This window comes from Hibiscus syriacus, unplaced genomic scaffold (assembly GCF_006381635.1).
Source record: "Hibiscus syriacus cultivar Baekdansim isolate YM2019G1 unplaced genomic scaffold, ASM638163v2 tig00111769_pilon, whole genome shotgun sequence".
NCBI classification, from domain to species: domain Eukaryota; kingdom Viridiplantae; phylum Streptophyta; class Magnoliopsida; order Malvales; family Malvaceae; genus Hibiscus; species Hibiscus syriacus.
Window position 1 is genome coordinate 1,224,371 of NW_024063172.1, and position 17,375 is coordinate 1,241,745.

Here is a 17,375-nt window from a genome sequence, read left to right on the forward strand (position 1 = left end):
TTTTCGTTTTATTTTCCCTTTGGCCCTCACAAATTTATTTTCCTTTTCTGTTACTTATTGCCCAAAAAGTTCGGAGATAAGTGAACCGGGTCGAACCAGGGGCTGCGCTCTGCGGGCCATCAAAAGCTGACTCGAGCCTGCCACTGGTTCGGTTGGCCGACACGTTGTATTATTCTTAGCGATGCATGACGTGTCAGCTTATGCTATTGTCCGCCCCCTCTTTCCGGTTTTCTGTATTTGGGTCAACGGATTGGAGAGAAACTTGCCTATAATCACTAATTTTTTTTATTTCTTTGCATTACTTAAATTTAATAATTTACTTAATAATAATTTAATTTTTTAATTATCTGTTTTATCAAATACTTATAATTACCTCAGATATATCTTACTCAATTTGTTATAATAAATCATAAATCATAGATAAAATACACAAATAGTCCCTAAACTATAAGGTATTATTTTATTAAATTATTTGACTATTAAAAATTATAAAATAGTCCTCTAACTATGTAGTGTTACTTTCTTGAGTTCCTTGACAGTGTTATGATAAAAATCTGATCCTAGAATCTCAAACAACTATCAAATCTCAGTCATCATGTTAACGTCCAGCTTATACAATCGTCAATTTTTTAATGAAAAAGAACGAGTTTATAACATAATAAATAATCGAGTGACCATTTTAAAATTTTTAATTGTCAAAAGATTTGATAAAATAACATTTTATAGTTAAATGATTATTTTATAACTTTTAATAGTCGATGTATTTAATAAAACAATACTATATAATCGTAACATCATTTATATAATTTACACTAATATAAATATGAACTAAAACACATGTTTTGATTAAGCAGTCGTCATCTATATTTTGTCATAGTGTTTGTAATTTTATTTATTTATTTATTAGATATTTTAATTTTATTTTAATTTAGTAAATCTATTCCATATTCTAATAATTAAAAATAATAAATGTTTTTCTCTCTTGTAGCATGTTTGTCTTCTCTTATATAATACACTTTTTAGCTTTGTAGTATGCTATTTTTCTCTTTTTTTGGGTAAGATTTGATGTTTCATTTTTAATTGACGTTTATTTTGTTATCTTAATGATTTATTTTTAGTTTAAAACATCAAGTTAATTATTTTATTTTGATAAGTAATTACGATCACAAAAAATAAGTCACGGTTAGATTATGATAAAATCAATTCTTTAATGTGTCGTCATTATTTTATATATTTTATATTAATATTGATGATATTTATTCTTCATGTTATATTGTAGTTTTTTTTATCTATTTTAAGTTTTTAACCATTTTGTTGTATAATATATTTTATGAAAAAAATAAAATAGATTAATAAAATAAAAATATAAATTATTTGATCTGATTTTTGTTTTTAGTTGTCCTTATCAATCATCCTATATGATTAATTCCGAGAGTAGGCAAAATCGAATTTGAATACCGAATTATTTGCAGCAAACTAGGAATAGTAAAAATAATTATTTTTTTAATAAAAAGGTGCAAAAAAAAAAATAGTAGCAACCCTATCCCAGTTACACTATGCACACGCCCACAGCTTCCATACTCGTGGCAGACATAGCTACGATACTTAAGAGGAGGAACCGAAAATCTGTTAATACCAACAGGGATACTCCATGCTAATTTAGCAAGATGATCAGCTGCATAATTAGCCTCGCGAGGGACCAAGCTGAAACTCAGCTCCCAATCTTTCTGCAGCATCTCGAAAATATGAGGGACAAACGAAGAAACACCAAATAAACACTGATCGCCGTTTATCACCGCAAGCACCTTTGACGTCGGATAGAATAATGATTATCCTGCAGGCGCTCCAACAGATGATTTACAAGAGAAAATTAGTTCAAAAAATCAGAGAAAAAAGTCTCTAGGGTTTGTGGAGAGGGTGTGCGTCGAAAATAGTTTTCCGGATTGGGGTCTTATGCGTGATTCTGACATCTGTAGCCAAAGTTATGGCCAAAAGACTGAAACATATTCAAAACGATCCCAATGAGAAACATGTCACAATCAATTCCCGCCTTTGCGCTGATCTGCCAATTCATAGTATCTCAGTGTCAAGGTACAATCTGACAGCTCAACATCATCTGTCTCGGATCCCCTACATCAACCTCCTTGTTGTCCACTTCCACAACTATCTTCTTTATATCGAGCTCCCAAGCCATGTTCAAACCTTCAAATATGTCCCAGAGCTCCGAATCTAAAACAGAGCAGCAGCCAATATTCTAGGAAAAACCCGACACCCATCCCCCTGAGTGATCCCGAATCAGTCCCCCACAGGTGGTTCGACCACTATCCGACCTGTAAGCACCATCTGTGTTGAGTTTATAGTATCCAACCCAGTGGTGGCATCCACTTCACATTCCTATTTGCAGACTGGCTATTCCCCGGTGCCCTTGAGACCCTCAACATATTTGCTCTTAAGGTTTCTGTCAACATTCTTTTACCTGCAACTAGAACACTTTCGAAATAAACAGTATCAGGCTCAAAGATGAATTTAGTTCGATGTGTCCACAAACACCAAAGGAAGATCTCGAGTAATAAATCCCAATTCTCATGTAAGCTTGGCCGGTAATCCCCATTCTTTATTTTTCGCACTAACCAAGCTTCAAATGCCATATTATAAAAATCAGCAGACTACTCCGGTCTCACCACCGCATTCCATGTTGCTCTCGCCGCCACACAATCTCGAAAAATATGCGGAAGATTCTCCACAGCTGCTCTACAGAATTTACAGCTTGAATCATCTGTCATATGTCTTCACATTCGCTACTCATTAGACAGTAATCGCCCCTTACAGAGCAGTCACAACATCGATTTAACCCGAGGAAGTCCTCGATAATGATGGAGCACTCGCCAAATCGTATTATCCTCTTGAGACCCCAAGCTCATACCACAATCATAAGCACTTTTTATCGTAAAATCTCCTATGCTTATCCCATCGCCAGCAGGCCACATCCGGGAAACCTACTGCCCAAGGTGGTTTTGCTGCTGCTAGATGCAGTTCGGCGATAGGAGTAAGCAAATTGTGAAGCTCACCCCACTTACACTGTCAGTTCGTATCAACCATCAAATTGACCGGAGTGAAAATCTCACTCTCTTGTTGAGGGGTGGTCCGTAACGCTGCTAGAGGACCTAGTTCTCATAGCCATGCGTCCTTCCAGAAGTCAACCGAGGACCCATCCCCTACAGTCCTCACAATCCCATTCTTAACCTCATCCCAAACCGTACTTATGCCACCCCAAAAGCGAGAACAACCAATTTAATGGATTTGGTTCGGAATCATCTCACGCATATTATATTTGGCTCTTAAGATCTTCACCCACAACGTATGTCGATAAGATACTAGCCGGAACACCATCTTCATAATAAAAGCATCATTTTGTCGATGGAGATTCTTAATTCCTAGTCCACCCGTCCTTTGTAAAGTGCATACTTCCTCCCAACAGACAAGATGGACCCAGCGACTATCCTCGGTACCACCCCAAATGAATGCACGCATGATCCGATTCAAGTCATCCACAGTCCCTTTCGGTAAATGACAAGTTTTTATGGCAAAGACTGAAATCGCAGCCAGCACTGATTTTGCTAAGACAATTCGTCTGCTAAAGAAAGTTTTTTTGCCTTCCATCCTGTCAAATGGTCCCTCACTTTTTTGCACAATGTATCGATAAGGATTATTGGTCACCCGATTCTGAAGTAAAGGTACACCAAGATACCTCCCAAGGTCATCAACACGTGAGAATTGGAATCGATTGCTTATGCCAGAAGCCATGTTCTCATTTACATTCTTCTAGAAATAAATATCCGTCTTTGCAATGCTTACCTTCTGCCCGGAGCTATTACAAAAATTAAGAAGAATTTTTTGAATCACCTCAAGCTGATTAAAGGATGCTTCAGCAAACAATATCAAATCATCCGCAAAAAACAAATGGGATAAAGGGGGCAGTTTCGACTTAATTTTATCGGATGTCACACTCTATTTTTGGGATAATCTTTCCATACACAACACAAACAGATAAGGTGATAGAGGGTCACATGATTATATAGCTCCATTACTAAAATTAAAACTTTATTTTTGAAAGTACATATAAGGTAAATTATACAAATGGTCTCTTGATTATAAGATGTTTTATTGAGTCCTCTGATTATTAAAAGTTATAAAATGTTCTCTCAATTATATGACGTTATTTTTGTTGTGTCCCTCAACTATTAAAAGTTACAAAATGACCACCTAATTATTCATATGTTATAAATGCATTATTTTCTGTTAAAAAACTGAGTTGAATGTTAACATGTTGACTAGGATATGATAAAATATTATTGAGCCGATGCTTGAAAGCAACAAAAGTGCTTAACAAGTTAACGTTTAGCTCAGATTTTCGCCAATTTTTTAACGAAAAATGACAAGTTTAGAACATATGAATAGTCAGAAAACCATTTTATAACTTTTAATAGTTCGGGGAGTCAGCAAAACATCACTCTATACTCGGGGGACCATTTTGTAACTTTTAATAATCAAATGACTCAATAAAGCACCATCCTATAGTCGGAGGACCATTTGTATACTCTACCCTACAAACTATAGGGTAAACTGCGCATTTAATATATAAACTATCAGTTTTGATTTGTTTTAGTACCTAATCTTTCAAAAAAGAAAATCAAAATTTAACTTTAAATTTTGAACGGGTTACTAAAGTGAAACAAAGAATAAACTTTATGTATAGTTTTGAAAAAAAAAGAGTAAAAATTTAGATATTAAAACAAACTAAAATTAATAGTTTAAGTATTAAACGCGTAATTTATTCCGAATTATAATGCTTAACAGCCTATAATATCAGCATTGAAGTAATTACATTTAAATACATTCGAGTTTATAATTTTTAAATATTATTAACAAATTGTTATCGGATTAACATGAAAACTAAAAAAATTAATGTAGCAAAAGTTAAGCTTAAATTACATTAAAATTAAAGATATTAGTAAAAGTATACTAAATTGGTCCTTGAAGTGCGAAAGATGCGCACTTGTAGAAACAAGGCGCGTTGATTCTATGCCATTCATAGCGACAAAATTCGACACCGTTGCCTTCCACTAATCCACTGTTTGTGAGCCGACTTTTTGTTTTGTTGTGTGTTCATTTATTTTTTTTCTCTTTTTACACAGCGAATATGTTTAATATATAGGAGTGTTAATCATCATAACGTTCGATAAATTTTTTGTAAATCGTTCGTATAATGTTCATTTATAAATGAATATGAATAAAAAATTTATGTCATTTAATGAACGAACGAACATGAATATAAGTATGTTCGATTCGTTTACGTTTACGAACAAACTCGTTTATAAGCTCGTTTATGGTCTCATTCATCAACTCGTTCATTTATATTCATGAATAAACTCGTTTACCTAATTCTTCTTTTTTTTTATTTTTTTTATATTTTAAATATTGGTAAAGATAAGAATTAAATATAACACGTAATAAAAGTTGTTTTTTAATGGATTTTAAGCACTAGCGTAATCTTATAATTTTTCTTTAGCTTGCAAATGAAATTAAAAATCAAATATATAAATGAACGATAAACAAACAATAAAACAACACTACACGAACACTAAATGAATGCCCGTCAACTTTTTTTATTCAGTATGAAAATTTTATATTAATAAAATATATATATATTCACACTAAAAAATATTTTTAAATATATCGTTGTATCAATTACATGTAAAGTATTATAAACATATAGTAATATAACATTATGAGAAATTATAATATAATCTTATAACATCATATTTCACTTATAAATTAAGATTTTTTTTCAATAGTTGATAGAATTGTTTTTAATAATTGATGTCTTAATCAAATTTAGACTTTTAACCTTGAAAAAAAAATTATTTGACCAAATTGATACATATTAAATATGTTGAAGATTTATTAAATTATTTTAAGTTTTGAGAATTAAAATTAGGGTAAAGTATAGTAATGGTCATTGAACTTTTCTAAAGCTTTCATTTAGGTCTCCCACTTTTAAAACTTGTAACACAATCCTAAATTTCATTCTAAACCCCAAATTCCTTTTCGATGTCAAATTTCCTTTTTCACTTCTCTCTTCTCATTTCCAGCTTAACTTTTCAGTCGATGATGCATGGGAAATTCTAATCTAACTTTGAATTATGTGGAGGTGTTGACTTGAATAAGGGTTCATTGAGAGGACCCGACCAAGGGACTATCGGGACCATCAACGATTCAAGGTGTAATGTTAGATATATGTCATCTTAAGTGAAGCATAGGTGTTCGATGAAATGCTTTTGAGAAAAAAATGGGGTTAAAATGTAGAGTTGACAAATACTACTAAGATGAACTAAGTATCATTGTTGAAAGTCACCAACAAAGCTGTAATTATTTTGTATAAATGATATAATAATTTCTTCGTTTAATCTTTGTACTTAAAGATTTATCAAAAGATGATCAAATATAATGAAATCCCAAACAGAGCATTCACCTCTCGTTTGGTTTTTGTTCTTCAATTTTCCGCCGTGTAAAATTGTAAACCCAAGCAGTGCTCTGTCTTTCAGCTTTTTATTTACAAATAAAAAATAGAGGAATAATTGCTTGAACGCAACACTGATTGTGTTTATTTCTTAGTCTCTCCCCTCACTTACAAGAAGGTATTTATTTTCTCTTTCGGGCTATCCAGAAGTAAGCTTTTCCTCTTTCGCACTTTCCCATTTTCAACTCGCATTGTATGTTTTTTGTTGAAATTTTTATGTTTTTGGAATTGCATGTCAATGATCTGGATATTCAGTGTTAGTTTTGAACCACAACCATCTAATTTTCTTTCTTTCTTCTTAATCAAAACTTTTAGTACTCCTTATGAAAGATATTCAGTCCATCAGAATAGAAGTGAAACAGAGTCCTAGGCTAAATTTTTTTGATCTTCTTGTTTGGTTTTTCTTTAAATCAGGGAATTGGTTGTGAGTATCGACATAGTGAAATCGTCAGGCTCAATCTGAGAGACTATTGGTACTAGTTTACTGGGAATTTTATTGATCCGACCTATGGTTTTCGGCGTCCTGTGAGCTCATCTTTTTTTAATAAGTTCATGTTGATTATGGGACTGATATATCGTGGACGAATTAATTTTTTTTACATGTTTTGGAAATTTTACAGTTGAATTGTATTGAATTATAACTTTAGAAGATAATTATGCATGCACGCAACTCGAAATGCATTATGACAGCGTATTATATTTGGAGCATCTACTTGACCCTATCATGATTCCTTTCGAGTTGCGAAAGAGACTGAGAAGTGAATGCGCTGTTTGGGATTTCATTATATTTGATCATCTGTTGGAAAATCTTTATGCATAAGAATTAAACGAAGAAATTATTATATGACATTTATACAAAATAATTCCATCTTTGTTGGTGACTTTCAACAATGATACTTACTTCATCTTAGTAGTATTTGTCAACTCTGCATTTCTAACCCCATTTTTTTCTCACAAGCATTTCATTGAACATCTATGCTTCACCTGCGATGACATGTATCTAACTTTACACCTTGAATTGTTGATGGTTTCGATAGTCCATTGGTCGGGTCTTCTCTCAATGAACCCTTATTTAAGTCAACATCTCCACATAATTCAAAGTTAGATTAGAATTTCCCATGTATCCCCGACTGAAAAGTTACGCTGAAAATAAAAAGAGAGAAGCGAAAAAGTAAATTCGAGATCGAAAAGGAATTTGGTGTTTAGAATGAAATTTAGGACTGTGTTGCAAGTTTTAAAAGTTGGGGGACCTAAATGAAAGTGCCTAAAAAGTTTAGTGACCATATTGCAAACATACTAACGGTAGTGTAACGGCGTCAAACAGTCAGGGACCATATTGCAAATAGACTAAATGTTTGGGGACCATATTGCAAACAGACTAAATGTTAGGGGATTGTATTGTAAATTTTAAAAGTTGGGAGACCTAAATGAAAGCTTTAGAAAAGTTCAGTGACCATTATTGTACTTTACCCTTAAAACTATTATTATATCATACAACATAACTATTTTTGTTAAGTCGGACCTAAAAACGGGTGACTAAAATAGAAATAAAATATATTGTTAGTTATGATTTTAAAAAGAAAAATAGTTAAATGACTAAAACAAAAATATAAAAATAGATGATGATCGAATATATAATTTATCCTAAAAATTTCAAAAAATATTCAAATCAACTCGATTCAATGTTCCATCTACTGAACTTGACCCATTAGTGAAAATGGGCTAGCTCATGGCGACCTGAAAATGATAAATCTTTAAGGTAAATTACTTGTTTAGTCACCCACGTATTATCATGTTTTTATTTTAATTATTTTTTTTAAAATTTAAATTAAAGTTACATTTCATTTTAATTTTGATTATCCTGTTAGGTTTAGTCATTAATTTAAGTGAAGTGATGATATGAAATGGTATAATAATAATTTTAATTTTTAAAACTTACATTCTATCGAATAGATCCTAATTAAAATAATCCTAAAAGAAAGTTCTCAATATTTGTAAATTCTTCGATTTGGTACAACATAAAATTCAAAATCCATCTCTCAAAACTTTATCATCATTATCGCTTGTTATTCAGACCTTGTATTTTAGATAAATGAAAAGTTGAGGCTAGTGCACATCAGGAGAATGTAAGAGCGACGAAACCAGGAGAGAGAAAATCAAAGGATGAAAGATGGGTGAAGGCTCTGCGATGGTGGCAATGAGCGAAATTGTGATGGGAGTTCGTGCGAATCATTAGATGAGTGACGACGTTGCTGTGAAATTGCGTTAAGATTCCGAAAAATCATCAGATGACGAAGGAAAGATGAACGACTGCGAGAAGACAATGATAAGAACCATAGAGAATGTGTGGACGGACGATCCACGGGAATAAAGGGGAGAGTGAAACACTTAATTCCGCACCCGAAATGAAAGGGACAAGATAATTTTTACTTTTAACATTTTTAATTCCTTTCAAGAATCGGACCAAGAAAAAGAAAACTGCAACAGAATTCATCTCGGTTGCGTTATAAAAATTCTTCTCAATTTATACTCCATTCTTACTTTTCTTCTTCTTCATTTTCTTATGTTTTAGCGAGTTTCCTGAAACACACGCAACTACTTCTCATTTCATTTCCACTATCTGGTTCGAGCGAGTCACTCTTGGCGACATATCCAGCCAGATAAGTGGTTTCCAAAGCGAGTCAAAGGCCTTGCTAACTCGATCAAAACCCATGGTTCGTTTTACTTTACCTTTTTTTAGTTCTTGGGATAAACAAAACAGAAATGCTAAGTTCTTTCTTTTTTTCAAGTTCCTTTCTTGAATAGTGAATTATGTGACTTTATCATCGAGATTTCATTCTTAGATGTAAACTAAGAAGGTTGATTAAACTTGTTTTTGAAGGAAACTCCTCCTTCGTCGTCCACTTTCGATGCCTTGGAGTACATCGAAGAGCTCTATACACCATCTTCCTTGGAGCGCGCACAGGTTGTGCAAGATTTTGATGACCAGATGCCTACTTCCATAAGACATTTAGAGGATGTTTATGTATCGGAAACGGATTCGAACGAGACTGACGGAAACAGCATTCCAGAGATGATTGCCCTTGGTCTTGAAATTTACAAGAACTTGGGGTATTATGCGGTATGCAGAGGCTGCTTCCTTCATTGCTTCATTTTGAATAACGTCACTCTTTACCTATGCTATGTTTTTTCTCTTCGACTCCTGCTTGATCGGTTTCCGTCCTATTCCCGGTGTCTCGCAGATATTGAAAAGGCCTTCTAAGGACTACATGAAGACGGTCCAGATCGATATTAATGTGGAAATGCGAGCTAGTCTCATCAATTTGCTAGTGAGGGTAAGTTATGTTTACATAATACAAGGAATTTAGCCTTTCCAGCACACTGTTTCACGTTTATCTTTGTTTCAACTGCAGGTAACCGAAATGAAAAAGCTTCTACTTCGACCCGAGACACTATGTTTAACCGTGAGTTACATTGATCGTTATCTGTCCAACATTTCAATTAACAGCCAACAGTTACAGTTGCTTGGACTTGCCTGCATGATGATTGCTTGGTAAGATTTCATGTTTCTTTCTAGCTTCTGTGTATGCATATGTGCTTGTAAATGTGGATTATAACCAAAATCGATCTAATGCCAGGAAATACGTCTCACTTAAAGCCACTCCCAAAGTGCCAGTGTGGTGCCATGTTACCGGTAAAAGTTACCTGAAAGATGAGGTCAGGATCCCATTTCCGATCTTGTTTATTCACCGCAACCTCCGTGAACATATTTTCCCTCCTTCTTACTGGCTGCAGATGCTACAAATGGAATCCGCCGTGCTGTACCACTTGAAATATGAAATGGCAGTCCCAACAGCTTATAATTTTCTGAGGCATGTTGTTTGGGTTGCCGAAACGCGTGATCGGGTATCGCTCTCATGCACAAATGTATTCATCAGTAGTCTTACGTTCCGTAATCCAAAATTCCAAATGACCCCCTAATTGTCATAGTGGATATGGCTATGCCTGTCTTCAATAGGATCATCTGTTGCAGCTCAAATGTTTGGCCAGCTACATTGTACAGTTATCACTTCTGGATTACGCTATGCTTCGTTATGCACCGCAGCAAGTCGCGGCTTCTGCCGGTTTCTTGGCCAGATTTATACTATCTCCTTCAGACAAACCTTGGGTACTTTCTATCTGGTTGTTTATCAACTTGGCCTAGTTTTTGTATAAGCTTGTGCTGGATGATCTATGTCTGCTTTTTTGTGCAGGATGCTAAATTGAGGGAATACACACTATACCAGCCCTCTGATTTAGAGGAATGTGTTAAGGCATTGCATCTTCTCTATCGTGACGGAGGTGGTACCGCTTTGAGTGCGATCGCAGCCAAGTATAGCCAGTCGAAGGTGAGTAGTTGCAGTGTTTACGACACGGTTGGCTTTCGATAAATCGAGTGACCGTATGCTAATGTTAATGTTGTCCTGATATATTTCCTGTGGTGTGCATCAGTACTGTTCTGTGTCAAAGAGGGAGTGCCCAGCAACAATACCAGAGCAGTTCTTCTGGGCTGTGTGAGCAGTACTTCTGGATTTGTAGTTTTGCATGTAAAAAAAACGTTGGAATTTGAACCTTGGGAATGGTCTACATTGTTCTATATCATGAAAATCTGATGTTTGGCTACTGAGAAAGTTTAACATAAAGTTTATGTTTAGGCAAGAAAAACAAAGAACTTTAAATAAAAAATATATATAGTTTTTCTAATCTATCTAATTTATTAACACACGTAATTAACTTTTAAGACCCAAACACTTGAGAAATGCAAGCTTAATATATATATATATATATATATATTGATGATAAAATTTCGTCCTTAAACCTTATAATTGGCAAAACTTTCGAGATAATGTTCTGAAAGAAATTAATTCACGAGCTAATGCACTCCCAAGATTAATTGCTCAAATAGTGTAAAATCCACAGTGTTGGTCGTAGGTCGCCATACCTTCCGGGCGACCTTGTAGGTCGTCATGCACTCCGGGCGACCTACCCTCGCACGGTTGCCCTCGGATTCCCTCGCATAGCTCGGTCGGATGGCCTCGGATGCTCTCGGATGGCCTCGGTCGGATGGCCTCGGTCGGATGGCCTCGGATGCCCAGCGTGTTGGGACGTGCATGGCACATGCAATCTCTTGTATCTCGTCGGGAAGACATGGCGACCTAGTAGGTCTCCCGGAAGGCATGGCGACCTACGGCCAACACTGTGGATTTCACCTTATTTGAGCAATTAATGTTGGGAGTGTTTTATCTCGTGAATTGATTTTTTCCAGAACATTATCTCGAAAGTTTTGCCCCTTATAATTCTTAAAAATTTTAATATAATTTTCAAAAAAAATTGTATCTCTAATATAAAATCACATGTTTCTTCTTGTGTGAGGATAAGCACTATCAACACAAACATAAAAATGTATATAACAATCATAGTAACTTGAAAATTCAATTTTATTATAATTTAATTGTGAAAATTCGTCCACCGGAGCTATGCTCCGTCATCTCGTTCGCTAAGTTTAGATATTAAAATGAACTAAAATTGATAATTTAGATATTAAATACATAATTTACCTTAAATAATTTAGTATTATAAATATATTTCCAATACCCAAAATAAAAGAGGCAAAAGGAAAGGACTAAAGTTGGACCATGTTTTTAGGGAAAATCTTAAGCCTCAAATCAACACCTAATCCTAAAACATGCACATCTATCATCCCTGTCCCCTCCCTCCTATGGGCCTTCCCTGTCCCTGGTTCTTCCTCACCGTCCATTAATGGCGGACTCTCGAACCAGCAACGCCAATTCCAGGGACGGCTCATCCGTCGTAATTCCATTAAACCCCCCTTCCTCACCCAAATCTCCTTCATCTCCACCGTCGCCGCCACAACAACCCTTCTCCCTCATCGAGCCATCCGCATTAAAATTCGGCAAGAGACAAAAATGCCGCGTCTTCCGAGCTTTCCGTTCGGTTTTCCTCTCCTTCCCCATCCTCACTCCTTCGCGCACGTTCCTCGTCTGCCCCACCGGTTTACAATCGGATACCCACGTCACCAACTCCGGCACCCTGGTGATCGACACCCTTTTCGGGTACCGTAAAGGCAAGGTCACCCTCTCGATCCAAGAGAGCCCCAAGTGTCTCCCTTCGTTGGTCCTCGAGTTGGCCATGCAGACTAACGCGTTGCAGAAGGAACTCAGCTCCGGCATGGTGAGGATCGCCCTCGAGTGCGAGAAGCGAACGGCGGGGAAAGAAAAAACCAAGCTCTTGGACGAGCCCTTGTGGACCATGTATTGCAACGGCAAGAAGACTGGTCTCGTTTCATGACGGGAGGCGACGGAGGAGGATTTGAACGTCATGGAGCTTCTCAGCCCGATTTCCATGGGGGGCTGGGGTATTGCCGGGGATCTCCAAAACCGAAGGCGTCGACGGGGAGCTGGCGAATATCCGAGCGTATTTCAATCGAGTCGTCGGGTCGAAGGATTCCGAGACCCTCTACATGTTGGGCCCCGACGGAAATAATGCCGGCGAGCTTACTATATTTATGGTGAGGTTATAATCAGGTGCCGTTGTCGATGGATATTATGAAATTCAAAGATTTAAATTGCGGTTAATTACGATTTTAATTACGTCACAATTATCGTAATCGCAAACATAACAGGTATCGTTATAATCATTACAATTATTAGCGTCCTGTAATAATAGTTTCAGATAATATCGTTATATAAGGATCGTTAATCTGATAGTGAACCGTTATTTAAGTCGGTGATGAAAATTATTCATCCGATGGGTTGGATAATGAAGACAAGTACAGGGATGCTTAGATGCAGTTGGGGTGGAAATTTGATTGATTGGGAGTTGATTTTAACAGGTATTTTGTTTCATTACATATTAACATACAAAAAAATCAATTTATTAATTTGTATATTTAATTGAGATGCAACTTGAATATGATACAAGTATTCATCTTATCATCTAAACTATATTGTTATGATACGACATATAAAATAATATATACACAATCGACATATACATGATTATATATTAATATATATATATATATATGTGCACGCACGCACACGAATTAAACTATCTCAGTGATTAAAAAAATAATTGTTATCTTTAGAGGTTTCAGGCTTCAACTGTAGGGTATTTAAGATTCGTTTTCAGATAGTTTACAACGTTGGTGGTTGGTATTTGAAAAGAAAATTAAAAATTAAAAAGTTTTGGGGTATATTAGGTATAAAATCATTATTTAATGATTTATTTGATATTTTAGCAATAATTTAAGGATAAAACTAAATATTAACATTTTTGTTAACGTTATCACATCATCAGTTTAATAAGAACACTGGTGGAGTGATTATTTTGCTACAAATCAATAATATTAATGATCAATTTATTATTTTTAAAACTTCAATGGGATAACGAAAATTTGCTTTTATATTAATGACTATTATGTAGTTTACCCTTTGTATAATATTTTCGTATCATGATAATTTAGTAAGCAATTGTTGTGGGGAGGGGGGAGAAACATTGTGATATGGGTGGGAATAATCCGAGTTGAAGCTAACTGGTCGATATTAACTCGAACTATAAACCAATCGGTCCAATTTTGATCCGACCCGATATCCAATCCGAACTAAATTTTCATCAACGCAAATTAAACTTGAACCAGTTTCGATTTAACTCAAACCGAATCTAAATCAAAACAATCTATACATGAAATGAATTCAAATGACCAGGTTGCTGTCTCTGTCTAATAGTATAAAACTGAATACATAATATCTTAATTATTAAAATTGGGTAGATTAGAATTCAAATTCAGATTATTTTAAAATGAATTTTAAATATCCCACCTTCCTTTTTTTTCCAACGATATTATTTCTAGAAGAAGAAAACCCCACATAGCGTACATGTTAATTTTGTGTGTATATATCACAAATAATAATTTTGTGTGTAATAATATGTTAATTATATGTACACCATGTTAGTTGATACAAATCTAAGGTGGTTCACACAGTCATATGGTGAGTCATTGAAAAAGACCCTTTTAGTTTTATAACGCACATTATTGCAACTTCAAAACTCTTTCCGTCCCCACCCACCCCTTGCACGAGTGGGCCTTAAAGCTACCCCCACGTACCGTTGTCGACATTTCTTAGTCAATCATGTGGGGCTGTACTGTACATGATCTTTCACATGATCCAACGGTGATGGACGAGACCGTGATAAAAAAAACATTAATTTGTTCATCGCCTACTTCTCTCTATATATGATAAGACGCACGACAACAAGAAGAAAAACATGAACAATTCGAAAACTTGCTCCAAAAATCAAAATAATTGGTGCTTATGGGGTTGTCCGAATCAGGCTACCGATGCAAGATCCACCCAAATCACTGTGTTAAGCAAGGGGTTTGCGCTTCTTGCTTGAGAGAAAGATTATCGAGTCTGAGTGAGATCGGTCTATACAAACAAAATTTATCATTCTTTTCTCCCAATATAGAATATCATTCGATTTCATCTTCGATGACTACCTCACCGGCTCGACGACATCCTGATTCCCATAAACGAAACGGTTTCGGGGAGCCGATGGGAATCATGGGGCCGTCGTCGTCGTGTTGTGCAATAAAATTCGGTGTTAATGGAGTAAAGAAGAGTAGATCGATTGCTTTCGAAACAAGGAACTTCTACGATGAAGAAGGAGAGAAAGAGGTCAAGGATGGGAAGAAGAAGAAGGAGAAAGGGTTTTGGTCAAAGTTGCTTGGCTTGAAAGTGAAGAATAAGGATGTTTTGAGACATTCAAAGAGTATGAGATTGATCGAAGAAGTGAACATGGTTTCCTAAGGGTCCAATTTTCAATAAATTTTGCATTTTTTTCCCATTTTCATGCATACATGAGGATTGACTTTGGCTCATCGTTGTTTAATAGATATCCATTATCTATTATACATTACATTATTTTATTTTCATGCGTTTAAATTACATATTTAGAGGGTGTGTTTGTTTAATATTTAATTTAAAATTTAATACGCTATACCTTTTAATAATTTATTAAACCATTATTTAATGCAATGTTTTGAAAATCGGACCGAACCGGCTAGTTCAACCGGGAACCGTTGCCTAGTCTGGTTCAATCTACACCGGTTGAACCGCTACTAGTGAATCGGTCGAAACCGTTGAACCATTTGAACCTGACCGGCTGAAAACCGAAAAAACCGCTAATTTTGTTTTTTTTTTTGTTTTTTAAAAATTAAACAAAACGACGTTGTTTGTTAAACGAGCCAAGTCGAACTCGAGTATTGCTGAGTTCGACTCGAACTTGAAAACTTTAAAAGTAAACTCAACTCGGCTCAAACTCACGAGCTAAAAATTATCAAGTTCAACTCAAACTCGAAATATAATATTGAAACTTGAACTCGAAAAGGCTTGAACTCGAAAAAAAATTAGAAGCTCGATTGAAGCCTAAAATTCGAGCTTGATTGAAGTGAAAGAATAGTTCACTCAATGCTCACCAAAAGGCTCCATGATTTTGAATGTCAAATTATCTCTATTATTTATAGAAGTTAGTTGTGATGTTCTTCTATGTTTCTTAGCAAAGTGAGATTGTGTTGTTCTCATATTTTTACTCTTTAGACTTTTGGGATGCTCTTCTATGTTTCTTAGCCATGTGGGATTGTTTTAAAAAAAAATTAAACCAAACAATATCATTTTGTTATTATTTTTTAACCCCAAATTTATTTTTTAATTATAGTTATATAATTATATTTATTATTTAATATGTTTTACCTTAAATATTATGTTGTAGTTAATTTGAATCATTTTGTTTCACTTGATTTTATGGTTTTTAACTTATATATGTTATGACTTATGACTTGTGATATAAAAAATTATTTTATTAAATACTTTTGATATTTTATTTAATTTTTTAAATAATTATGACGTCGCCTGGTTCTTCCGACCGGTCAGACCGATTCGACCGGTTGAACCAGTGAACCAGAAGCATGGCTGATTCGCTAACCGGTCCGACTCTGAAAACCATGATTTAATGAATATAATGCAAATAATATTTGTTTGCAATAAATTTAATATGCGGTAGCTATTTATAAACACAGTCAATGAAGAAACAGAACACCATGGATATTATAAAAAAAACATATTTATAACATCGGTTGCATTCGTGCGATGTCCTTATAATAATATTTTGGAAAGTTGTTGGGGTTTTAGATCAATGGATTTCTGGCATGCTGATTACATGGCTCACTTTAGTTGGATCTTAGTTAAAATGTTTAAGCTGAGGAGTGAAGCTAGCAGTCTGTTCTATTAGTAGCTGGTCTCAGGTTAATGCTCGGTGGATTTGGGATAATATTCGCTGTAGAGGTGAGAAGGCTAGTTGGCAGCGGGTTGTATGGTTTCCTGGCCATATTCCAAAATTTTCAATGATATCTTGGATGGCAATGTTAGACAGATTGTCAACCAAAGACAAGCTTGCAAGGTTTGGTATAGCTGTTGATAGTGGTTGTGGCTTGTGCAGATCTGATTTTGAGTCTCGTGATCATATTTTTTCTGATTGTGCCTATGCTGTGGGAGTTTGGCATGCCATCTTGTATGCTTGTGCACTTAATCTGGGGCCTTTATGCTGGAATGACCTTGTCTGCTGGTTGCTGTTGAACCTTAAAGGGAAGTCTCTATTGGTTCATATCCTTAAGCTGGCCTGGTCTGGGTTCATTTATTTCATCTGGGAGGAGCGTAACCACAGGCTATTTAGAGGT

At 35.2% G+C, this 17,375-nt stretch overlaps 1 protein-coding gene and 1 pseudogene across 1 annotated transcript; both read left to right on the forward strand.

The window, feature by feature from the left end:
• The first annotated feature begins 504 nt into the window (after positions 1-504).
• On the forward strand, positions 505-13,160 carry LOC120169574 (annotated as a pseudogene).
• On the forward strand, positions 8,751-11,137 carry LOC120169809 (cyclin-A1-1-like). Its single transcript, XM_039177914.1, has 9 exons — positions 8,751-8,798; positions 9,462-9,701; positions 9,823-9,915; positions 9,994-10,133; positions 10,219-10,297; positions 10,376-10,486; positions 10,599-10,748; positions 10,834-10,968; positions 11,072-11,137. Exons 1-9 carry the CDS (start codon positions 8,751-8,753, stop codon positions 11,135-11,137), a joined length of 1,062 nt encoding a protein of 353 aa, XP_039033845.1.
• Positions 13,161-17,375: the final 4,215 nt, after the last annotated feature.

What these genes read in the sequence shown, in the direction of transcription:
- LOC120169809 (XM_039177914.1), top strand. Translation starts at nt 8,751, where the DNA reads ATGGGTGAAGGCTCTGCGATGGTGGCAATGAGCGAAATTGTGATGGGA. An exon ending in TGAGCGAAATTGTGATGGGA is followed by an intron (nt 8,799 to 9,461) that starts GTTCGTGCGAAT and finishes TTGTTTTTGAAG; the next exon opens with GAAACTCCTCCTTCGTCGTC. An exon ending in CTCCTTCAGACAAACCTTGG is followed by an intron (nt 10,749 to 10,833) that starts GTACTTTCTATC and finishes TTTTTTGTGCAG; the next exon opens with GATGCTAAATTGAGGGAATA.